General features: G+C 39.3%; 1 protein-coding gene across 4 annotated transcripts in view; it reads left to right on the top strand.

The window, feature by feature from the left end:
- The window catches only part of LOC124611375 (ATP-binding cassette sub-family C member 5-like), a 515,589-nt gene that overhangs the window by 451,254 nt on the left and 37,486 nt on the right, over positions 1-26,849 (top strand). For all 4 annotated transcript variants that reach the window (XM_047140243.1, XM_047140240.1, XM_047140242.1 and 1 more), the window contains one exon: positions 9,379-9,562. In XM_047140243.1, the coding sequence (XP_046996199.1) occupies positions 9,379-9,562 (184 nt within the window). The remainder of the gene's footprint in view (positions 1-9,378; positions 9,563-26,849) is intronic.

Here is a 26,849-nt window from a genome sequence, read left to right as displayed (position 1 = left end):
CTGTATTTCTTTTCCCCATTCTTGTCAATCATTCCCTAATGCCCTCCCTGAAGCTCTGTACAACCTCTGGTTCTTTCATTTTTTCCAGGTCCCATCTCCTTAAATTCCCACCTTTTTGCAGTTTCTTCAGTTTTAATCTACAGTTCATAACCAATAGATTGTGGTCAGAGTCCACATCTGCCCCTGGAAATGTCTTACAATTTAAAACCTGGTTCCTAAATCTCTGTCTTACCATTATATAATCTATCTGAAATCTGTCAGTATCTCCAGGCTTCCTCCATGTATACAACCTTCTTTTATGAGTCTTGAACCAAGTGTTAGCTATGATTAAGTTGTGCCCTGTGCAAAATTCTACCAGGTGGCTTCCTCTTTCATTTCTTACCCCCAATCCATATTAACCTACTACGTTTCCATCTCTCCCTTTTCCTACTACCGAATTCTAGTCACCCATGACTATTAAATTTTTGTCTCCCTTCACTATCTGAATAATTTCTTTTATTTCATCATACGTTTCTTCAATTTCTTCATCATCTGCAGAGCTAGTTGGCATATAAACTTGTACTGCTGTAGTAGGTGTGGGCTTCGTGTCTATCTTGGCCACAATAATGCGTTCACTATGCTGTTTGTAGTGGCTTGCCCGCATTCCTGTTTTTTTATTCATTATTAAACCTACTCCTGCATTACCCCTATTTGATTTTATATTTACACTACTGGCCATTAAAATTGTTACACCACGAAGATGACGTGCTAAAGATGCGAAATTTAACCGACAGGAAGAAGATGCTGTGATATGCAAATGATTAGCTTTTCATAGCATTCACACAAGGTTGGCGCCAGTGGCGACATCTAAAACGTGCTGACATGAGGAAAGTTTCCAACCAATTTCTCGTACACAAACAGCAGTTGCCGACGTTGCCTGGTGAAACGTTGTTGTGATGCCTCATGTAAGAAGGAGAAATGCATACCATCACGTTCCCAATGGCCTCGTATCACTATCAGTCGAGATGACAGGCATCTTATCCGCATGGCTGTAACAGATCGTGCAGCCACGTCTCGATCCCTGAGTCAACGGATGGGGACGTTTGCACGAACACTTCCACGACGTTTGCAGCAGCATGGACTATCAGCTCAGAGACCATGGCTGCAGTTACCTTGACACTGCATCACAGACAGGAGTGCCTGAGATGATGTACTCTACGACGAACCTGGGTGCACAAATGGCAAAACATCATTTTTTCAGATGAATCCAGGTTCCATTTACAGCATCATGATGGTCACATTCGTGTTTGGCGACATCGCGGTGAACGCACGTTGGAAGCATGTATTCGTCATCGCCATACTGGCATATCACCCGGCGTGATGGTGTGGGGTGCCATTGGTTACATGTCTCGGTCACCTCTTGCTCTCATTGACAGCACTTTGAACAGTGGACGTTACATTTCAGATGTATTACGACCCGTGGCTCTACCCTTCATTCGATCCCTGCAAAACCCTACATTTCAGCAGGATAATGCATGACAACATGTTGCAGATCCTGTACGGGCCTTTCTGGATACAGAAAATGTTCGACTGCTGCCCTGGTTAGCACGTTCTCCAGATCTCTCACCAATTGAAAACGTCTGGTCAATGGTGGCCGAGCATCTGGCTCGTCACTATACGGCAGTCACTACTCTTGATGAACTGTGGTATCATGTTGAAGCTACATGGGCAGCTGTACCTGTACACGCCATCCAAGCTCTGTTTGACTCAATTCTCAGGCGTATCAAGGCCGTTATTACCTCCAGAGGTGGTTGTTCTGGGTACTGATTTCTCAGGATCTATGCACCCAAATTGCGTGAAAATGTAATCACATGTCAGTTCTAGTATAATATATTTGTGCAATGAATACTGGTTTATCACCTGCATTTCGTCTTGGTGTAGCAATTTTAATGGCCAGTAGGGTATAACCTTGTATTCGCCTGACCAAAAGTCTTGTTCCTCTTGTCACCGAACTTAACTAATTCCCACTGTATCTAACTTTAACCTATCCATTTCCCTTTTTAAATTTTGTAACCTACCTGCCCGATTAAGGGATCTGACATATCACACTCCGATCCATAGGACGCCAGTTTTTTTTCTCCTGATAACAACATCCTCCTGAGTAGTCCCTGCCCAGAGCTTCGAATGGGGGACTATTTTACCTCCGGAATATTTTACCCAAGAGGACGCCATCATCATTTAACCATACAGTAAAGCTGCATGCCCTCGGGAAAAATTATGTCTGTATTTTCCCCTTGGTTTCAGCTGTTGGCAGTACCAGCACAGCAAGGCCATTTTGGTTAGTGTTACAAGGCCATATCAGTCAATCATCCAGACTATTGCCCCTGCAACTATTGAAAAGGCTGCTGCCCCTCTTCAGGAACCACAAGTTTGTCTGGCCTCTCAACAGACACCCCTCTGTTGTGCTTGCACCTACGGTATGGCTATCTGTATCGCTGAGGCACGCAAGCCTCCCCCCAATGGCAAGGTCCATGGTTCATGGGGGTGTTACCTGACCTAATGAATAATATTGTGAATATTGTTTGTTTACCTGACCTAATGAACAATATTCACATAACCTAGATCAAAAACTACAGTATGTGTCTTTTCAGACCACTATCTGGCTAGCCATTTTAAGCGATAAGTAGCCTTGGATACTTAATAGACTTTACCTTCATTCCCTTTTGGTACAAAACTATCTGGTTGCTTCATAAAAATAGTGTCCTCCAAGTTCTCATATAAGAAAGCAGCCTTGATATCAAAATGATAAATCTAAAGACCCCCCCCCCCCCCATGAACCATGGATCTTGCCGTTGGTGGGGAGGCTTGCGTGTCTCAACGATACAGATAGCCGTACCGTAGGTACAACCACAACAGAGGGGTATCTGTTGAGAGGCCAGACAAACGTGTGGTTCCTGAAGAGGGGCAGCAGCCTCTTCAGTAGTTGCAGGGGCAACAGTCTGGATGATTGACTGATCTGCCCTTGTAACACTAACCAAAATGGTCTTGCTGTTCTGGTACTGTGAACAGCTGAAAGCAAGGGGAAACTACAGCCATAATTTTTCCCGAGGGCATGCAGCTTTACTGTATGATTAAATGATGATGGCATCCTCTTGGGTAAAATATTCCGGAGGTAAAATAGTCCCCCATTCGAATCACCGGGTGGGGGCTACTCAAGAGGACGTTGTTATCAGGGGAAAGAAAACTGGCATTCTACGGATCGGAGCATGGAATTTCAGATCCATTAATTGGGCAGGTAGATTAGAAAATTTAAAAAGGGAAATGGATAGGTTAAATTTAGATAAAGTGGGAATTAGTGAAGTTCGGTGGCAGGAGGAGCAAGACTTCGGGTCAGGTGAATACAGGGTTATAAATACAAAATCAAATAGGGGTAATGCAGGAGTAGGTTTAATAATGAATAAAACAATAGGAATGCGGGTAAGCTACTACAAACAGCACAGTGCCAAGATAGACACGAAGCCCACACCTACTACAGTAGTACAAGTTTATATGCCAACTAGCTCTGCAGATGACAAAGAAATTGATGAAATGTATGATGAGATAAAAGAAATTATTCAGGTAGTGAAGGGAGACAAAAATTTAATAGTCATGGGTGACTGGAACTCGAGAGTAGGAACAGGGAGAGAAGAAAACATTGTAGGTTAATATGGATTGGGGCTAAGAAATGAAAGAGGAAGCTGCCTGGTAGAGTTTTGCACAGAGCTTAACTTAATCATAGCTAACACTTGGTTCAAGAATAATGAAAGAAGGTTGTATACTTGGAAGAAGCCTGGAGATACTAAAAGGTATCAGATAGATTATATAACGGTAAGATAGAGATTTAGGAACCAGGTTTTAAATTGTAAGACATTTCCAGGGGCAGATGTGGACTCTGACCACAATCTATTGGTTATGAACTGTAGATTAAAAGTGAAGAAACTGCAAAAAGGTGGGAATTTAAGGAGATAGGACCTGGATAAACTGAAAGAACCAGAGGTTGTACAAAGTTTCAGAGAGAGCATAAGGGAACAATTTACAGGAATGGGGGAAAGAAATACAGTGGAAGAAGAATGGGTAGCTCTGAGGGATGAAGTAGTGAAGGCAGCAGAGGATCAAATAGGTAAAGAGAAACCCTTGGGTAACAGAAGAAATATTGAATTTAATTGATGAAACGAGAAAATATAAAAATGCAGTAAATGAAGCAGGCAAAATGGAATACAAACGCCACAAAAATGAGATTGACAGGAAGTGCAAAATGGCTACGCAGGGATGGCTAGAGGACAAATGTAAGGATGTAGAGGCTTATCTCACGAGGGGTAAGATAGATACTGCCTACAGGAAAATTAAAGAGACCTTTGGAGAAAGAAGAACCACTTGCATGAATATCAAGAGCTTTGATGGAAACCCAGTTCTAAGCAAAGAAGGAAAGCAGAAAGGTGGAAGGAGTATATAGGGGACTACATAAGGGCAATGTACTTGAGGACAATAGTACGGAAATGGAAGAGGATGTAGATGAAGATGAAATGGGAGATATGATACTGCGTGAAGAGTTTGAGAGAGCACTGAAGGACCTGAGTCGAAACAAGGACCCCGGAGTAGACAATATTCCATTAGAACTACTGACGGCCTTGGGAGAGCCAGTCCTGACAAAACTCTACCATCTGGCGAGCCATATGTATGAGACAGGCGAAATACCCTCAGACTTCAAGAAGAAAATAATAATTCCAATCCCAAAGAAAACAGGTGTTGACAGGTGTGACAATTACCGAACTATCAGTTTAATAAGTCACGGCTGCAAAATTATAATGCAAATTCTTTACAGATGAATGGAAAAACTGGTAGCAGAGGACCTTGGGGAAGATCAGTTTGGATTCTGTAGAAACGTTGGAACACGTGAGGCAATACTGATCCTACGACTTATCTTAGAAGCTAGATTAAGGAAAGGCAAACCTACGTTTCTAGCATTTGTAGACTTATAGAAAGCTTTTGACAATGTTGATTGGAATACTGTCTTTCAAATTCTGAAGGTGGCAGGGGCAAAATACAGGGAGCAAAAGGCCATTTACAGTTTGTACAGAAAGCAGATGGCAGCCATACGAGTCGAGGGGTATGAAAGGGAAGCAGTGGTTGGGAAGGGAGTGAGACAGGGTTGTAGCCTCTCCCCGATGTTATTCAATCTGTATATTGAGCAAGCAGTAAAGGAAACAAAAGAAAAGTTCGGAGCAGGTATTAAAATCTATGGAGAAGAAATAAAAACTTTGAGGTTCGCCTATGACATTGTAATTCTGTCAGAGACAGCAAAGGGCTTGGAAGAGCAGTTGAACGGAATGGACAGTGTTTTGAAAGGAGGGTATAAGATAAACATCAACAAAAGCAAAACAAGGATAATGGAATGTAGTCGAATTGAGTCGGGTGATGTTGAGGGAATTGGATTAGGAAATGAGACACTTAAAGTAGTAAAGGAGTTTTGCTATTTGGGGAGCAAAATAACTGATGATGGTCAAAGTAGAGAGGATATAAAATGTAAACTGGCAATGGCAAGGAAAGCGTTTCTGAAGGAGAAAAATTTGTAAACATAAAGTATAGATTTAAATGTCAGGAAGTAGTTTCTGAAAGTATTTGTATGGAGTGTAGCCGTGTATGGAAGTTAAACGTGGATGATAAATAGTTTAGACAAGAAGAGAGTAGAAGCTTTCGAAATGTGGTGCTACAGAAGAATGCTGAAGATTAGATGGGTAGATCACATAACTAATGAGGAGGTATTGAATAGAATTGTGGAGAAGAGGAGCTTGTGGCACAACTTGACTAGAAGAAGGGATTGGTTGGTAGGACATGTTCTGAGGCATCAAGGGATCACCCATTTAGTATTGGAGGGCAGCATGGAGGGTAAAAATAGTAGAGGGACACCAAGAGATGAATACACTAAGCAGGTTCAGAAGGATGTAGGCTGCAGTAGGTTCTGGGAGATGAAACTTGCACAGGATAGAGTAGCATGCTGAGCTGCATCAAACCAGTCTCAGGACTGAAGACCACAACAACAACAACAAATCTAAAGATCAAAATTAATAGCTAAACTAATGAGAGCTGTAAGAGTACTATGTCTCACAACTGGTAAAAAAGTTTCATCATAATCTATACCAATATTGTGAGTAAATCCATCAGCAACAAGTCTAGTACAATAGAGTGTTCAACTCAACTACTCACTTGTTACCTACAATACTTTTCCTCTTTACTGGGTCCACAATTTCGCAAACACCATTGTTCTGAAAACACTTCATTTTCTCTTTCATGGCTTTTATGAAGTCTCTATCACTGCTTGACATAGTATCTCGCAGACTAACAGGATTTGCTCCCAAACTGGAAAAACTACTTACCAAATAGGTGACATACTCAAGGTACTCATTTGTGGGTACACAGGCTGACCTAATTGGCTGATCTTCTGGAGCATCAGGGTCTGATGGCAGCATCTCAGTCTCTTATATGTCTAGCACTGACAGTGTCATGCACTCATTTTCCAGAAAAACGACACTCTTGCTTTTCACATTTTTTTGGAATTATGTAGGTCAGTTTATCTGTAACCTTTTGTCATTCCATTGTAACCTACAGAAACAAGTTCTTTAGCTTTGACATCCCACTTTCTTCTTTTTTTATCTAGTATATGAAAAAGAGCTCAACAACCAGACACTTTTAAATGACTCACAGAAGATACTTTTCTCTTCCACAACTTCTGTGGAGTCTTGCCTTTAAATTCTCTATGAAGAACATGGTTCTTTATGCAAACAGCAGTATCATATGTCTCTGCTCTATATTGCTTAGGCAGACAAGATTCAAATAACATTTATGCCTTTCTTAACCAAAAAAAACTGACTACAAATTAGTGGTTTAGCCCGGGACAAGAATAACATTTCTGAATGTAGATACACATGATGAACTGACAAATACATCTCCTTTCCTTTTGCTTATTAATTCAATAGTATCAGCACACTTCACAGTTTTTTGTTGGCAAGTTTCTGGTACAAGATCTTGAAGCCATCCCTGCCTTGAAGTCGTGTGCGATGATGCTCTGGAATCAATAATCCACTCATTCTGGTTGAAATCTGACATACCAAGTCCATCAAACAATTACTTTTCTGCTCCCTTGAAATACTTCTTTGAAGATTCTTGCTTCTGTGGACGCTCAGACTTTAGTGACCACACTGCCAGCAATTGAAATATTTTTTATTTAAATAATGAAACACTGCACCAGTTATGTACTGAAACATTTTTATTTTCTGCCTTTCTTGTTTGTCTTTAGAAGAACCTGCAGTGATTTTGTGAGTAAGGCACTATCACCACCACCTTTGTCCAACTTCCATTTAGCAACTTCCATACTTCCATTTAGCAAACTTTGCTTTTATGTTTTCTGATGTGAAATTTTCATCCATTTTACTGGACTTGATACCTATCTTGTAAAGTAGACAAACTTTTGGTAAGCCTCTAAGCATAATGAGTGCAATTAGTCCATCATCAACTGGTCTGCCCATGCTCTGCAGTTTGTTGACTATATCCGGAATATGAGTTACATAATGCTGAACATCTCCTTCAAATTTAGATAATGTAGTGTCCAACAGAGCATCTCACTTAGCTTTATTCATACCAGCAAGCAGATGTTCCAGGGTATCCAAAGCTTCCTTTCCTTTGTTATGTTGTCCACATGTGCATACAGAGATTTAGCCACATGCAAAAGAATAAGTATCCACACATCTGTATCCTTCTCTGCATTTCTAACTATACTTGCACCCTTGGTATAGTTCCATAATTTTTCATGCATTAGAATAAGTTTCATCCTAAATTTTTATGTGTTGTAATCATTCTTGCTTCTTAGTTTGTGTACCTCTGGAATAGTGGTTTTCATCTAACTTCCATTTGAAGACATTTTAGGAAACCTGAATTTACAGATTTCTTCCAAAAAACAAGAGTTTAGACAATGATGAATTTCATGAAAGACCAACTATAATAAGTGGACACAAAATGAATAAGCTTGTTCAGTTATTTATATTCCTACCAACATGACATACATAGTTCACTGCACAGATTTACCATCCTGGGTCCATAAGATGTTAGCAGAGTGTGGTTAGAACATTATGGTGTTTATGATGGTAAACATAAATAAAAATTACGTTGTTCATAATACTTGTATTCACAGAAACTGCATTACATTTTATACACAGGCAAAAGGAATAACAACACAAAAATAGTCCACACATCACAAAAGGCATTGATAAAAATGAAACAAGGAGCCAGATTACCATTGTAACAACACTACCACTTAACCTGGCAACAATTTCAACTTATTAATAAGATACATGTTTTGTTCCATAGCAAGTGGTTTAGTTAATACAGCAGCAGGCATTTCCTATGATTGCAACTACAGAACAACAATCTTCCTTTCTTTTTACACATTGTCTAATAAAATGTCCTTTAGCACAAACATGTTTCAGTCTAGTACAAAGCACAGGATTTTGTGACAGTCTAATAGAACACTGGTTGTCATGAAAAATGATTACAGAATTTTGATGCCTATCATTTAAAAATTCTTCTGTCAGCTGCCTCAAATACACAGCCTCTTTGAATGCAGAATTTAAAGCTACTTACTCATCTTCAGTAGTTGAGGTTGTAACATTCTCCTGTTTCTTGCTCACACATGAAATTTTATTTTTCCCCAGTGGAAAAGCACTCCTCTATTGAAACAACACAGTAGTTAAATCTCTACAAAATTTGAGTCCAGTTACAGTACATACAGAATTTTAAAATCTCCTTTGTTAAACATAATGCCATAGTTCATAGTGTCCTTGAGATAATGAAGGACTCTATTTTGCTGCCCTCCAGTACACACTCATAAACTTACAATTACATTGTTCCATTAGAACTGATGTACACAAACATCCACAAGTTCCAGATATGACCCATGAACTTTATCACCTCACACGTCCCAAAGCTTTAATCTCTGCGTATGGAATTACATGTTACAATTACAAAATAAGTAAATATAACTGCATAATTTTCATACAATTTTGTAATGAATTGTTGGAACAGGACAGTCACCTTTCTCTGGTGCAATAACTAGTCGACAATGAAATTACAATGAAATCCACACCTTTTGCTGCTTACAGGCATTGATAAATATCAATGGGGACAGTTGAAAATGTATGCCCCTACCGAGACTCAAACCTGGGATCTCCTGCTTACCATCTTCAAATTAGTAGACAGTTTATACATGCATAACTATTCAGAATTTATTGTTAAGATTACACTAACATCATCACTGACAGAAGTTGCAGACAATATTCAAAGTGATTCATGCAACTGTTTTCTTAATAGGTATTGTTGGCCGGACTGGATCTGGTAAAAGTTCTCTTGTAGCAGCTATCTATAGAATGGCCGAACTGTCATCTGGGAAAATTACAGTTGATGGTGTTAACATAGCAGATGTCAAGCTCCAACATCTAAGGAGTCGCTTGTCTGTTATTCCACAAGATCCTGTACTGTTTTCAGGAACAATAAGGTGAAACCTTCATACATTTTACAGTTAGTAATTGTGTTTAAAATCCATCAGAATCAGACATTACTTTTTACTCATTTATGTTTTCAGTCTTATGCATATTTCTCATTGATCACTTAGCATTATTATTTTTTATTGTCTTTTCTAACCAAGGAGCTCATCGGTTTTATGACACAAGCACTACAGTATGTACAAATTTCATTCTACACTGCCAGAAAAAAAATAGTCATCCTTTTAGAGGTTTCTGTTTCACTTAAGGTTTGTTGTTGCAACAGTGCATATGGAGTACATGAAATGTTTACATTTACAAATAATAGCACATGGAGTTATAAGGTATCCATCCCAAAACACCCATATTAGTATGTGATGTAGCCTCCACAGGTGACAATGAAGGTGCTGATCCTGGCATCCAGCCAATCGTAGTAGTAGTAGTAGTAGTAGTAGCAGCGGCAGTAGTAAACTTTATGTGCACGTACACATACATGCGCACAAGGATGAACAGCATTCTAAAAGTACAAGGGTGCATAGTACCCTATACGAACTTTTATTTAAACAGTATATACAACTTTGATTAATCGCATAAAATATATTTTTCATGGATTATTGTTAAGATTTAAATAAAAACACATAGTGGTTGTGACTCTTCTGTCCAAAATACTAATTCAGATAATAGAAACATTTGACTGAAAACACTATTGACACTGACTGTGGCATATAGTATCAACATAGTACATGAATGTAATTACTTGATACTGGGTTGTTGAAGATTCTCCCTCGCACTGAATTGCAGTCGTTCAGTAAGACAATTTTTTCATTTCTTTTATATGCACTGGAATTTTTTATACAATTTTGTACTTGAATGTTTGTTTGTTTCTGTGTAATATCCTTGTTTACTCTTTTTACATGGATATCATTACACATTCTTGTATTATATGAATGTAGACATGAGATGGTTGTGAAATTTTCACTTCACTCTCACTTTTTTGTAGTACAGTCACAGTAAAGTTAGATTATTTAGCTTTTGAAATAGCTGCTTGGAGGGTTACCCTCAAACTGTTGGTAAATACTCTAACAGCTCATTTTTGTAGTGTGAAGATTGTTTTTAGATTTATTGGATTATGACTCCAGAAACTGAGGCCATGAGTAATAGCACTGTGAATGTAAGCCAAGTAGACACTTCTGCTACACTGTTCACTAGACACGTTACTAATTACAAGTACTGCAATGCAAGCAGAACTTAACTTGCTAGCGAGATAGTAGATGTGGGCTTTCCAGCCTAATTTTCATCTTTGTGGATACATTAAAATTTTGCGATAGCTGCTCTCTTAACATCTTTACTTTGTATTCTGAGGTCCAGGACATTTTGTGACTTTGTTTTCCTGTAATGGATGTAATTAGTTTTTGAAATATTTGAAGTTAACTTTCTCATTTCAAACCAATTTTGTAAATATTTCAAAACTCTAGTTGCAGATGTTGGCAGTACTTGGTTTACATTAGTCACAACATTTGTATCATCAGCAAACAGGGTTATATGAGTAGCACTGATTGGCATTTTGATATCATTAAATAAATTAAAAATGAGAGAGGTTCTAGAACACTTGCCTGTGGTATCCCAATTGGTACAAATTAAAATCAAATCTGTAAGCAATACTTTGGATTTTAATGTTGGCTGAGGTAATTTCTGCTACCTGTCTTCTGTTATGGAGATAAGACTGAAAGCATTTTTTCACAGCTCCTCGTATACCAATAGCTTCTAACTTGTCTAGCAAGATATCATGTTGGACAGTATCAAGTCCAAATTTATTCCTATTGTACAGTTGTGTCTGTCTAGTCCTATTACAATATTTTCAATGAAATGATTCTGTACTCTATCCTTTGTGAAAACCTTGCTGGTTTACAGACAAGAGATTGACTTTTTCAAGGAAATTTGTTATTCTATGTTGCATTACTGTCTCTATACTTTTGAAAATACAGATAACAAAGCTGCTAGTCTATAATTTCTCACTTCATATATATTGCCCTTTTTATACAGTGGTTTTATTTTTGAGATGTTTAATCTTTGAGGAAACAGTCCTTCAGATAATGATATATTTATGATGTGTGAGAGCGGTTCTGATATGACATGAGCACATGTTATTATGACTGAAGCAGATACTTTGTCAACCCTGAAGACATTTTATTCTTCATTGTTTTTATCAGTCTTAGAACTTCTGATTTATTTGTGGGGCATAGCAATATTGAAATGACACTTTGTTCTCTTGGAACAGAGGTTCCACTGTTCCTAAGGCAATTTTTACTCAGGTTGACTGCAATGTTTATGAAGTAGTCGTTTATGTAATTTGCAAGGGTAAGATTTCTGAGTAACACACCATGATCATCTTCTAAAACAATGTCATCTTGACTTTTAACATTATTATTTATTTCTGTTTTTTACTACATTCCATATTGTTTTTGATGTGTTTGCTGACCTTAAAATTATTTTGCCATTGCGCATTGTTTAAGCTTTTTTAATCACCTTCCTGCCAATGTTCTTATACATCTTAACATAGTCTGCGAAGTGTTTATCTTTGTTGTTTTTTTTTTTTATTTGACTGGTATATTTTAGAGTTTGGCTAGATACTCTGAGAGCAGGTAATATCTACTGGCTGTTGTTCTTTGGCACAACACTTATTTTGTTAACTGTTTTGGAAAACAAGTCTCCAATAGGGACATGAAAATAGTAGAAAAGATTTGTATAAGTCATCGGTTGTTGTTTTTGAAAATACATTTTCCCAGGTTTTGTTTGCTAACATCCAAATAAAAGTATTTACGTTTTCTGTGCAGAAGTGTCTTTTATATTCCCACTTATCTAGTAAAGCAAAAAGAAAACTGTATCTGTCAATCCGAAACAGTTCCAATGTTGATGCTATAGCACATTACAAGAAATACTGCAAAATATTAAAGACTGTAATACGGACATCAAAGCAAATATATTACAAGGAAAAGATAGTCATAACAGATAACAAAATAAAGACAATATGGGATATATTGAAGTAGGAGACCAGTAGAACCAGACATGAAGAGGAACAAATAGCATTAAGAGTAAATGATACATTGGTGACAGATGTGTATAGTGTTGCAGAACTTTTTAACAAACATTTTATAACTATTACTGAAAAGATGTGGTTGTCAGGTTTGGTAGATGCTCCTATGGAATACCTCAGACCAGACATTTCAAGTAACTTCCATAATATGAATTTGACCCTCACTACCCCAACAGAAATAATGTCCATCATAAAATCTTTAAAATCAAAAACATCTAGTGGGTATGATGAAATATCTACAAAGTTAATTAAAGAATGTGATTCTGAGCTAAGTAACATATTAAGTTATCTGTGTAACCAGTCGTTTATCAGTGGAATATTTCCTGAATGGTTGAAATATGCTGAAGTTAAGCCACTGTTTAAGAAAGGAGATAAGGAAATAGCATCAAATTTCCATCCAATTTCACTGTTGCCAGCATTCTCAAAAATTTTAGGAAAAGTAATGTACAATTGGCTTTATAACCATCTTATCTCAAATAACATACTGTTAAAGTCACAGTTTGGATTTCTAAAGGGTTCTGATATTGAGAAGGCTATCTACAATTACAGTGAAAATGTGTTTAATTCATTAGACAAAAAATTGCAGGCAACTGGTATATTTTGTGATCTGTCAAAGGCATTTGACTGTGTAAATCACAATATCCTTTTAAGTAAATTAGAATATTATAGTGTAACAGGAAATGCCACAAAATGGTTCAAATCTTATATCTCTGGCAGGAAACAAAGGGTGTTATTAGGAAAGAGACATGTATCAAGCTATCAGGCATCATCCAACTGGGAACTAATTACATGTGGGGTCCCACATGGTTCCAGTTTGGGGCCCTTACTTTTTCTTGTGTACATCAATGACCTTTCATCAATAACACTACCAGATGCCAAGTTTGTTTTGTTTGCTAATTATACAAACATTGCAATAAATAGTAAATCAAGTGTAGTCTTAGAAAGATCAGCTAATAAAATATTTGTGGACATTAAACACTGGTTCCAAGCCAATTCTTTGTCACTAAACTTCGAAAAAACACACTACATGCAGTTCAGTTCTTCTAAGGGGTGTCCCACGAATGTATACTTAACATACGATGACAAGCAGATAGAAGAAGTGGACGGTGTCAAATTCTTGGGATTACAGCTTGATAACAAATTCAACTGGGAGGAGCACGCTACAGAACTGCTGAAGCATCTTAACAAATCTCTATTTGCAATGTGAATTGTGTCAGACATAGGGGATATAAAAATGAAAAAGTTGGCATACTATGCCTACTTTCATTCCATAATGTCATATGGGATTATTTTTTGGGCTAATTCATCAAGCCAAGCTAAAGTTTTCCGGGCACAAAAACGTGCAGTAAGAGTTATATGTGGTGTAAACTCAAGAACATCCTGCAGCAGCCTGTTTAGGGAACTAGGGATACTAACTACTGCTTCCCAATATATTTATTCCTTAATGAAATTTGTCATTAAAAATATATCACTTTTTCAAACCAACAGCTCAATTCATGGAATCAATACTAGAAATAAGAATAATCTTCACAAGGATTTAAAGTCTCTTAGTCTTGTACAAAAAGGTGTGCATTATTCAGGAACACACATTTTCAATAACTTGCCAGCAGCCATAAAAAGCTTAACAACCAATGAAATTCAGTTTAAGGGAAGCCTAAAGGATTTGTTGGTGGCCAACTCCTTCTACTCCATTGATGAATTTCTCAGTAGAACTAACTGATTTGTGTGTGTGATATTATAATTTCTGCACAATTTCATTGCAGTAATGTGTTCGTTGTATATATATATATATATATATATATATATATATATATATATATATATATATATATATATATATATATAATGGAAGGAAACATTCCACGTGGGAAAAAATATATATAAAAACAAAGATGAGGTGACTTACCGAACAAAAGCGCTGGCAGGTCGATAGACACACAAACAAACACAAACACACACACAAAATTCAAGCTTTCGCAACAAACTGTTGCCTCATCAGGAAAGAGGGAAGGAGAGGGGAAGACGAAAGGAAGTGGGTTTTAAGGGAGAGGGTAAGGAGTCATTCCAATCCCGGGAGCGGAAAGACTTACCTTAGGGGGAAAAAAGGACAGGTATACACTCGCACACACGCACATATCCATCCACACATACAGACACAAGCAGACATATTTAAAGACCATATGTCTGCTTGTGTCTGTATGTGTGGATGGATATGTGCGTGTGTGCGAGTGTATACCTGTCCTTTTTTCCCCCTAAGGTAAGTCTTTCCGCTCCCGGGATTGGAATGACTCCTTACCCTCTCCCTTAAAACCCACTTCCTTTCGTCTTCCCCTCTCCTTCCCTCTTTCCTGATGAGGCAACAGTTTGTTGCGAAAGCTTGAATTTTGTGTGTGTGTTTGTGTTTGTTTGTGTGTCTATCGACCTGCCAGCGCTTTTGTTCGGTAAGTCACCTCATCTTTGTTTTTATATATATCTAAAAAGAAAGATGATGAAACTTACCAAACAAAAGCGCTGGCAGGTCGATAGACACACAAACAAACACAAACATACACACAAAATTCTAGCTTTCGCAACCAATGGTTGCCTCGTCAGGAAAGAGGGAAGGAGAAGGAAAGACAAAAGGATATGGGTTTTAAGGGAGAGGGTAAGGAGTCATTCCATTATATATATATATATATATATATATATATATATATATATATATATATATATGTGTGTGTGTTTGTGTAAGTAAAATCTAACTTCTGCACCATTTCAGTGCATTAATGTGTTCATTGTAAATAAGTATTATAGTAGTTGTATTGCACGTTTATTACCTTATAAATAAATAAATAAACTTTTTTATTTTAGATTCAGTGCATTAGTATTTGTAAAATGACTCTTTCATATAGTGTTCATTAAAAATTGACGATCATTCCACTTGGGACCTGTGGAATGGTACATTAGCTTATTTGTTTTAGTTGTAAATTTGTCATGTATTGTTGTTTTTCTGGCATGTTCTAAATCCTGGAGGACCTCCTCACTACGGATCAATAGGAATGAAAGTAAATCTAATCTAATCTTAACTTGTACTTTGTTACCTTGGGTATAGAAGAATTTATACATGTGACAAGTGTGTTGTGATCTGAAAGACCTAAGTTACAATTTGTGTCTCAGTGAAACCATTTTCCATGCTTGTGAAGATATTATCTAATAGAGAAGATGAAAACTCTGTTATTCTACTGGGGTTCGTAAAGAGTGGTTTCATGTAAAAGCTGTTTAGGATACTCAGAAGCTGTCTCTTTTCTTCACTTTCAGTTAACATGTTAATGTTGTAATCCCCACATAAAAATAATTTCACTTCATTATTATATAAACTGCTTAACACTGCCTCCAGCTTTTTACAAGCCGTGTTTTTATCGCCCATTGGTGACCTATATATTTGTGTAACAATTAGTTTATTGCTCTTGTCCTCAGTTTTTGTCTCTGTGTCACATGATTCAAAATCTTGCTCAGTATTTAGATGGTCCTCTTCTGTTTTTGTTTAAACTGTAATTGTGTTTTTGTATAGATGCATACTCCACCGTTTTTACATACATTGCGGCAATAATGAGATGCTGATATAAATTTGCTTATATTCATAACATGTAATTCATTTTCCTTGCACTAGTGGCCTGACAAACAAATTCATGAGACATCAGCAAAATTAGTTAAAGCTAATTCTAAATATAACAATATTTTGAAAAGGATTGTTGCTACTCACCTTATAGCAGAGATGCTGAGTCGCAGATAGTCACAACAAAAAGACTGTAAGAGTTGTTGACTGATGAATCACACAGGTCACTTTTCATCCCATCATATCCCACACACGCCCAATTGGAGATAAGTCCACAGACAGTGCTGGCCAGGGTAGCTACTACACATCTTGCAGAACTTGTTGAGTTTCACAGGCAGTGTATGGGCAAGCATTATCCTGTTGGAGCAACACGTCACCCTCCCGTTGTGCCGGCCTGAGTGGCCGAGCGGTTCTAGGCGCTACAGTCTGGAACTGCGCGATGTCCTTAGGTTAGTCAGGTTTAAGTAGTTCTAAGTTCTAGGGCACTGATGACCTCAGGAGTTAAGTCCCATAGTGCTCAGAGCCATTTGAACCATTTTTGAGCCTCCCGTTGCAAGAGTGGTAAAAGAACAGGGCTAAAAAATTCTGCACATAATGAGTTCTGGCTAGAGTCCCCTCCAAAAACACCAAACATGAACGAGAGTTGTAGCTTATCTCACCGTAGACCATAAGGCCTGGGGTGGAGCCAGTGTGCCTTGGACAAATGCATTCTACAAGACAACACTCACCAGTTCTATGTCATACACACAAATGACCATCAGTTTGTGCAGGCAGATCTGTTTTCATTGCTGAAAACCATGGTGTGGCATTACATCTTTCAGGTGATCCTCACCTGGTGCCAACCGAGCCATGCGCATCAATGCTGTGGCATGAATGGAAGAAGGACTAGAGGTGTGCACGCCCATAGTCCCACTGCTAATAACCAGTTTGCGACGTCTGGGCTCACAAGCCATCTTATCTGTGCTGTTGTAGCTGTACGATCTGCCACAGCTGCCCTTAAAATACAGCAGTCCTGGTGGACAACCAGAACCTCCTCTACGAGTGTGAGAATGTTCACTTGACCACTGATACCAGTGTTGTTGCACAAATGATGGAGCACATCCAACTTGTCTGTCTATTCTCCAACAGCACTACCCCTCTATTCAGAAGGCCACAATTTGACCCCTTTCAAACTCACTCATTTGGCTGTAGGAAGCAAGAGTGCATCTCAACCTGGTTGCTTGCTTGCTTCACACATTTGCACCACACTTAGTCTTCTGGCTGTGAGCATTCCTTATTAAAGGATAGACACAGGTGCTCCCTTGTAGCTATGCCACTACAGTATATGTTGGTAGATGACGTTGAAACCATAAGCAGTACATCTACTATCCTCCATACGGCATATGCCATCATCAGATCAAAATTGACATTGTCTTTCCAGGTGTACTATTTTCTTTTCCTAGCACTGTATTTAAACTATTTTCTCATTGTGACATCATGTTGTAGGAAAAATCTTGTTATCTGTTATTTTGTCATAATTCTGAGAAGACCTCTTGAGCAGTTTTCTTTTATAAAATGTTGTGTATTGGTTAATGCAGAAGTAACACAATGGTGTTAAGTAAAATGTCCTCAGTCTTCAATCTTCCAGTGGTTAAAACGCCATGAACTTTCAGTCAGTTTTGCTGTTGTCAAATGGAATGACTGCTGATGGGCTCCTTTTATGCCCTTATAAAGGGTGATTGTTTCCACCTTGTACAAACTCTAGGGAATGATTGGTGGGACGATACAGAACAAAAAAGTTCTAATGAAGTTATGTCCGGAAATGCATGGTTTCCATTCTAGATACCATGTATTCAATCCTACGTTGTTACAGAGACTGCAGTCTAATATGTGCTGTACCACACAGCCAGAGTTGCAGTATGCATGGTTTCCTCCTAGAGGGTGCTACTGTTCCTCATAGTCATGTCTTAGCACCCTCTCCTGCCATAGTAATTGGTAATATTGTGTCTGATTCACTTCCATTGCTGACTCACATTGTAGTAGATGTGATACGGCATTGTACACAGTGGTTCCATATTCAAATTGAGAGCTTGCCGACATGGTGTTTACTTATTGAAAGGCAAATGGCAACAGACGGCAGGCAGCAAGGTTGTCTCAGGAGACCTATCCCCTCTGACAACTACAGCTTTCAATGTTTCCAATAGTGTTTCCCCATTTGTCCAAGACAGGTTCGTTTCATGAAGGACATACGCCAGACTTGGAAGAAAATGTGATTAACTATGTGGAAGGCGATTGTCATGTCAATACCAGGCAGTTGACCCACCAGTACTGGGTAAGCCAGAAGACCATGTGGAACATTCTCCATGATGATTGGTACTACCCTTATCACTTAGAGTGCACGAAGGGCTTACTAGCGACAGACTTTCCATATTGGAAGCAGCTTTGTCACTGTTATCTTCACCAGGCAACCACAATTCCAGGATTTGTGTCATCCATCCTACTCACAGATGAAGCCACCTTTATGTAGAGTGGTATCTTCAGCTTTCATAATGGTCATCTCTGGAATAGTATGTAGAACGCCCATGGTATGGTTACAGGAAATCATCAGCATCAGTGCTGCCCGGATAATTTGCAACCATATTTTGGGACCAGTCTTCCTTCCACATAGCCCAACATACTGGAATTACAGACATTTCATGCGGGTGACTTTTCCCCTCATGGTGGAATAAGTGCCATTGGTGATTTGAAGGGTTATGTAGCTGCTGCATGATGGTGCTCCAGCCCACTTTGCTGCTAACGTCCAGACACATCTCAATCGTGTCGTCCCTGGTCAGTGGATCAGACGAGGGGATCCAGTTGCATGGCCTGCTTGTTCACTGGATTTCAACCTGTGCAATTTCTGGTTACTGGACCATTTCAAAAGTATTGTGTATGCAGAGCCCATTCCAGATGTGGTGACACTGGAGCAGAGCATTCATGCCGCCTCTGACACTGCTTGGATGCGGTCTGGCCAATGTGGACATGTAAGACAGAACAAGCTACAGTGCACATATGCATACATTGAAGCACATGGAAACCATTTTCAACACATACTGTAACTGTGGTTTGCATGGTACAGCGCATATTAGACCGCAGTCATTGTAACAATGTATGATTGAATAAATGGTCTCTAGAATGGAAACCATGCATTTCCATACATGAGTTCATTAGACTTTTTTTGTTCCGTATCCCCTCGTCGATCAATCCCTATAGTATGTACATGGTGGAAAATATCACCCTGTATACTCTAGTTCTTGGCAGTGACACCTCTGGTGCAGATGCTATTGCCAATTATATGCATATGTTAGCTCTGCATTATATGCAGCCCTATGATCACTGGATCCCAAGTTGAGCTGTACGGTGCTGTCTCTATTAAGAATGTCAGTGATTTTTATTTTGATGGCTTCCTTACCAGTGGGAATTGTGGGGGTTCATGATGGCATGATAGTCTGTTACTCTTGTTTATGACCCCTACAACAATGTGACAATTCTGCTGTAGAAGAACTTAAATCATCTACAGAAAGCTTTAGGCACAGGGCATAATGCTGTGATTAATTATTAAATGATGGGTGTACCCAGTGTGTGGGTTTTAGAGTTGTGGATGCTCTTCATACACAACTGAGTAGCTCTTTTGCTGGCAGAAACTGGGTTATCATATGGCTGACAATGACTGCTGTTAAAGAATGGTGGTAGTTTGGCATAATGAATCAGAAACATTTGGATAGTCTTCAGACATCCCAGCACCATCTGCCCATCTATGCTGTCATGTTTAATTCTAGGTTTTTCAGTGAGGAACTATGAATAAATGCCACTCCAAAGACTTGGTGTCATTCACCTCTTCATGAGAATGAGCGCTACATTACATTAGTAATAACCATTTGACATAGCAATCTGTTCTGGCAATAGTGCCTCAATAATTCTTAATTGAGTATTTTGATAACTAAGGTTTTTGTTAATATGAAGTCATCAGGCAATATGTTAAGAGGAAACTTCACCAGCTGTGATGCACTTTGTTGAAAATTTGCACCATGCGCAATTAAATGAACATCTTATAGTTATTTTAATTTCTGTCGGTCTGAGATGTAATTGAATAGCTCAGTTATCAGATGTGTTTTGCTTTTATAGATAAAGCATTAGCAAGGTTTATTTTGTTGTCATTGTCAGCAGAAGTTACTTTTCATTATTTTAATTATTATAGACAGAATGACAGTTTTGATTAAGTTTCACATTTTAAAGATATTACTGTCAGAATATGTGTTCCTATTTACATATACCGAGCGAGGTGGCGCAGTGGTTAAACACTGGACTCGCATTCGGGAGGACGACGCTTCAATCCCGCGTCCAGCCATCCTGATTTAGGTTTTCCGTGATTTCCCTAAATCGCTCCAGGCAAATGCCGGGATGGTTCTTTTCAAAGGGCACAGCCGACTTCCTTCCCCGTCCTTCCCTAATCCGATAAGACCGATGACCTCACTGTCTGGTCTCCTTCCCCAAAACAACCCAACCCTATTTACATACCCTAGTTTCATTTCTTTATGCCTTTTGAGCACACTTTTTTTTATTTTTGTACATTGTTTCTTTGGGCACTTTACTTTTTGTTTTCAAACTTTGTATTATTTGTAACTTAGGGAACTTCTCGATGGATATTACCATTTTGCTGTCAGTACTGGTGGATATTACCATTTTGCTATCAATGCTGTGTTGCTGATTTTATTTGTGTTACACTGTTTAGGGGTAGTGCCGATATCAGATAAGAAAATCAAACAACAGAAAGCCTTGAATGGAATAACAAAAATATTATGAAAAGGATAGACTGTTATTCACCATACAGAGGAGATGCTGAGTCGCTGACAGGCAAAACAAAAACATTCCTATAAATTTTAGCTTTTGGCCAGAGGGCCTTTTTCTGTGGCGGAAGTTATACACACACACATTCGCAGAAGAACAACTCACATGCACATGATCACTATCTCTGGTCACTGAGTCCAGCCACAGCAGCCATAGACAATAATCATGCATGTGTGAGTTATTCTTGCGTGAATGTGTGTGTGTGTATAACAGTGTTGTTGTGCCTGTCCGTCACTTAGCATTTCCTTTGTGTGGTTCAATGTTAATAAAAACTTTTTTAAAGTCTATAATGAGCAAAAGACGTGTTGCCTGCTCATAATGTTTACAGTATAACCATTGGAGATGCTCCAGAAAAGAGGATCACATCTGGTGAATTAGCTTTTCAGTTTAGAGTACCCTTAAGCCAAAAGTAAAAATAAAATAAAATAAAATAAAATAAAAAAGAAACAGTAATTATGACAGGTATTGAAGAGGAGGGCCACACAAATAATTCATGCACCTCTTAATTTATGGTGTTCTGGTTACAATCGGTACATCTCAGTATTATTCATAACTATGCTGTAGCCCCTAACACAAGTTACCAGAAATGGAAATAAAACAAAATTACTTTTACTCATGATATTTTAGCCCTCAGTAAATTTGATGGTCTCTGAAGCACTTCTCATGTGTGAGATTGCTGAAGAAACAGTTCAACTGGGGAAACATATTCTTGCTGCTACTAGTATAATATAACATCACAGAATATGTTTGCCAGCTGTCTTATAATCAAGTTACGACCTGGAGTGACACAGAATTATCCTTTTAAATTCAATTCACAGTTTCTTGTCATTTCATTGAAGGTGTTTCATTGAAAGTGTGATATTGAGTTAGTAAATTTATATTTTTGAGTCCAGGGAGATCAATAATAAATAGTGTCTCATACATTGCAAATTATCTGCCTTAGCCATCACTGGGGCAGTGAGGGAGACATACATGCTGCAGTTGTTTGCTAGCTCTGTGGTAACTTGGTCATGCTGTAAAGTGTAGGTTGCATTAGCTGGAGAGCAACTTTTCACCTTTTCTGTGGCAGATCTTCAAGCAGTCACATCAAAAATCAATAAGAAAATCTGAAGAAAACTTCTCCATCATAAGTATTCTTACTACTTTCAGCATCTATAGATCTGATTGTGAAAAATTTATGATATTGCAGAATTGCGTGTTCAATAATGCTTGTGGTACTGAATAATTTGCTAGCTGGTTCACTGAACATTTCTGTTTTGTAGTAAAAAATGTTTAACATCTTTCTAAGTTTTGATGATGTGGACATGCTCTTGTTATTGATATCTTATGTTTTGTTAAAGTGGAAGTATTGAGTCATTGACAAGCACCCACAAAAGAGAATGAAATCTTTGTCAGTTTTCAGAAAAAAAGTCTTTGATGAAATGGAGACCGTGGACACATATGTGTGCACGTGCACGAGCGTGCCCACACACACACATACACACACACAAATGCGCTTGCATGTGCTTGCGCTCACCAGTGGGGCTTTCATGCCTACCTCCCCATCTTTGTTTCTTCCTTCCTTCCTCTTCAGACACCACTTTAGGCACAGAGTTGGTGACATGCTGTCAGATAGTCTTGTGCAGGAAAATAATGTTCCCCAGGGCAGTGTTTTAAATGTTATTCTCTTTGCCATAGCCACTGACATTATCATGTCCACAGTATGGTATCTTATCCAATATTCCTTAAATATTGATGATTTTGCAGACTACTGCTCTTCCTCCAATGCCACAACAGCAATTAGTCAGCTGCAATTTACAGTGAAGAGGTTGGAGCAATGAACTACAAAGACTGATTTAACTTTTTCGTGCATAGAAGTGTGTGTGTTCATTTTAATTGTTCTTGTCATATTTTTAATTCACCTGATGTGTATGTGGGATACTCTTCCTTTTTAAAGACTCTGTGAGCTTTCTTGGCCTCATTTTTTACTCAAAACTGTCACGGTTACCTCACCTCAAAGATCTGAAGGCAAGATCCCAGATGGCACTGAACACTCGAAGTGCCTTAGCCACAGGCCCGTCTGTTCCAGTTATAGGGCCTTTGTGCGATCATGGCTGGGCTCTGGGTGCACAGCATATGTGTCAGCAAGGCCTTCTTAGATGAAGATCATTGACGCTATATTACCAAGAGGGGATTAGGCTAGCCTTGGGTGCTTACAGGACCAGCCCCATATCCAGTCTCTGTTCTGAGGCTGCTGGAACGCCACTTTCCATCTGGTGGCAACTCCTCATGGTGTGTCAGGCGGTCAGTTTCTTATTACTCCCACCTCCCCAGCATACCATAGCATTGCTTGTCCAGCTATGGAATACTTTTTTACCCATCATCCGTAAGCAACAAGGCCATTTGGGAACCGCACTGGAGTCCCTTAATAAGGAGCATGTACAGGCTCAAATTTGGGATTCTGACTGACTGCATCCCTGGTTACTGGAGCAGTCCAGAGTAATTTTAGATTTAATGCAGCAGAGGAGAGGTTACACTCCTGCATATGTTTCAATACATTATTTATGGCATTTTAACTGAGCAACACAACTGTGTAGATGTAGTCATGGACAGGTGTAAACAGGGGGACTCTGCAGGTTGCTTTGTTGTATTCCCTGATCGTGTCACCAAGGTCTGAGTGCATCATGACTTTACTGTCCATGATGCAGAATTATATGCGATCTTGTGGGCACTGGAGCTAAGTTCCTTGTCTGTTCCAATTCCATTAGTGCCCGTCACTCTCTATAACCCTTGTACCTAGCAGGTAAACTAGTCCAGAATATCCAGGATCCCCTCCTCCAACTAGAAAGGTTGAAGAAGGAGATTTCTTTCTGCTGGGTACCAAGCTGTATGGGTATTGCGAGGAATGAAGGGGCAGATGGAGCAGCCAAGGAGGTGTGTAGAGATCCCCAAATACATCATTGTGCCATCCCCCACATACTATTGCTTCACTGTTGAGGTTCAGTGTCTTGCATTGATGATAAAAAGAGTGGCTGGCAGTGGCAAACAATAAGCTGTGTCTAGTAAAGCCCACAGCACAGTACTGGTATGCCTTGTTCCAGCCACACAGGTGGGATGAGGTCCTCCTTACTCATCTTCATGTAGGCTACAACTTAATGATTCTTGGATTCTTGCTCTGGTGCTAGTGGCATACAATCACTTTATGCCACATTTTATTCGACTCCATTTTATTTTCAGATAAATGGCAGCCACATACTTACCAACAGATCAACCCTCTATTTTAAGTGATATTCAAGCAAATGTGGTGAGTGTGTTAAGGGTTCTAAGATAAGTCTAACTTGTTTCCTAAACTTTTATGGAGATGTTCTTAATGTGTTAACAGGGTGGCTTTCTCAATCATGTTTCTTGCAAATTGTCAGCCAGTCACACTTTAGCTCTTCTTTTGTCTTGCGTATGTTTTAATCCCAGGTGTACCATGTTTCACCATTTCTCCATTGTCTTAAGGCATGTGAGATAGAGTGATTGTGAGGGTCATCACAGTGGGGTGGGAGTGAGTGTCCTTTTGTTGGTTTCCTCCTCACTCTGTGATGACAATATTAATCATTTTACTCACATTTGCTTCTCTTATAATCTTTAATGCTGATAACCTTTTGCAGTTGACTGCTCTTAAACTCCAAACAACGAACACACACACCTGTACACCTACATTGTGTCAGCTGGACTCACAATGTCAGGATTGCAGGCCAGCAGGTCAAATGGGGTGGAGATCGTGTCAAGTGGCATGAGCAGAGGAAGAAAGTTATAGGAACTGTGCTCTTGGCCACAGTTTAATGATAACCAATAATTCCAGTGGACAGCTGATTGGTAGTCATGCCTACATAAAATGCTGTGTAGAAATTGCAGCAGGCCTGGCTTATGACTGAGCTGCTCTCACAGGAAACCCTGTCTGTGATGGGATGTGTGAATCAGACAGGTCTAGCATCTGGGTCTTCCATTGGTATATGACCCCTGTGGCAAGAGATATGGAAAGGGAGTGGCATCACCATGGACCTGAATGCTGTGTGGGTGGGTGAGGAGGCTCTTGGGTAGGCTGTCCATCATTTTCAGGCTTGATGATAGATAATCAAAGATATGGTGAAGGATGTGGTTCAATTGCTCCAGTCTGCGTTGATATTTGAAGATGAGGGGAGGCACTCATTGGCAGCTGATTCTTGGGGATGGTGGGATGATTAGGCAGGGGGAGGGGTGGGAGATGAGAATATGGAGTGGAAAATCTGCATATGGACTAGGTTTAGGGCCATCCATGGCCAGGCTATATTAGAACATTTTTTAATGTGGAGAGGATGACAGCTGTCAAAATGCAGGTACCTTAGGTGTTTAGTGGGTTTATTATTGCACACCCCCCTCCCGACACAATTCCCACCCCAGTCCGCCTGCCGAACTGCAATCCTGGCGTTGAGTGCCAAGTCATCACAATTTAGTGCACGGTTGTGTGTGTGTGTGTGTGTGTGTGTGCGTGTGTGTGTGTGTGTGTGTGTGTGTGTGTGTGTTCTCTACTTCATCAAAAGTAGCAAAGATTTTTTCTCTTTTGTGTGTGTGTGTTGATGACACAACACTTCTGCTGTTCAGGGAGTGGTCCCCTTTACTACTAAATTATTTACATTCTGCCAAAACTTTCCCTAATATATTTATATTGCCTGGTGGCTCCCTTCCATCCTAAACCTTGTGTCATCTGTCCTTTGTTACTGCTCATGATTTACATCTACTTTGTCTTTCCCAACTTCTACATTCTCATGTCTCCATATGATTTATTTCTCGCCTTTGTTATGGCCTTTGTTACGCACCCACTATACTGGTGTCGACTATTGTGGCCATGCATGAATCTTGTGATACCCTGCAACACTAGTCAGGGCCATTTTGACTGCACTGCACGCTGTCCTGTGAACCACCCATCTGCTGGATCACAGCTAAAGTACTTAAACAAACCATTACTTTTCATCTCCAAATCAACCCATACCTTGTCACACATTCTTCCTGACAGAATTTTATGTTCTTTGACTATCCACCCTCCCCTGCTCTCCAGAGGCACAGTACCTTAACTGTAACTGAATATCCTCAAATTACATAACTATCCTATTGCCCTTCTGGTATTTTCACAATCCCAGACCCGTGCCTTTGTATCCATAGCTCCCTTTACAGTGTTTTTGTTCTCCTACTTTCCAAATAATATCACATTTTCGTAGCAAGATCACATCTCTCTATCTGCTCCAATTCAGAAAAGTATCCCTATCCTTAAGTAAAAACCAGCCCCACATCCTGCTCCTTAATTGCTGCGTAAACCATGGAATCCCCCCAACAGCCTAACTATAAAAATTCCCTTTTCTGAATCCCACTCTTCCTTCCACAATGACCTTCATGTTTTCTGGTTCCACCATTCCTACTTCTCACAAACCTGGTACAGCAAATATTCACCTCAATGGTGCATGCACGCATGCCAAAATCACCTCTGTTCCCTCAGCAAGTTACTGTTACCATGTAATCCTAACTATATACACCACATATCCAAAATTGAAACCTTGCCCTCCCAACAGTTGTAAGAGCTCTCCAGACACCACGTCTATAAATTATAAACTTGTTGACATCCTGCTCCCATCTCAAAGCAGCACACCCCATCAACACCTTTTCTACCCACAGTGACCCCCTTGCCAAACCCTCATAGCACCCACACCCCCTGCCTTGCTGACCTTCCCAATGTGCCGCTTCCTCC

This window comes from Schistocerca americana, chromosome 1 (assembly GCF_021461395.2).
Source record: "Schistocerca americana isolate TAMUIC-IGC-003095 chromosome 1, iqSchAmer2.1, whole genome shotgun sequence".
Classification (NCBI taxonomy): domain Eukaryota; kingdom Metazoa; phylum Arthropoda; class Insecta; order Orthoptera; family Acrididae; genus Schistocerca; species Schistocerca americana.
The sequence above is the reverse complement of the archived record's forward strand: the minus strand, read 5'-3'. Positions and strand labels throughout refer to the sequence as shown.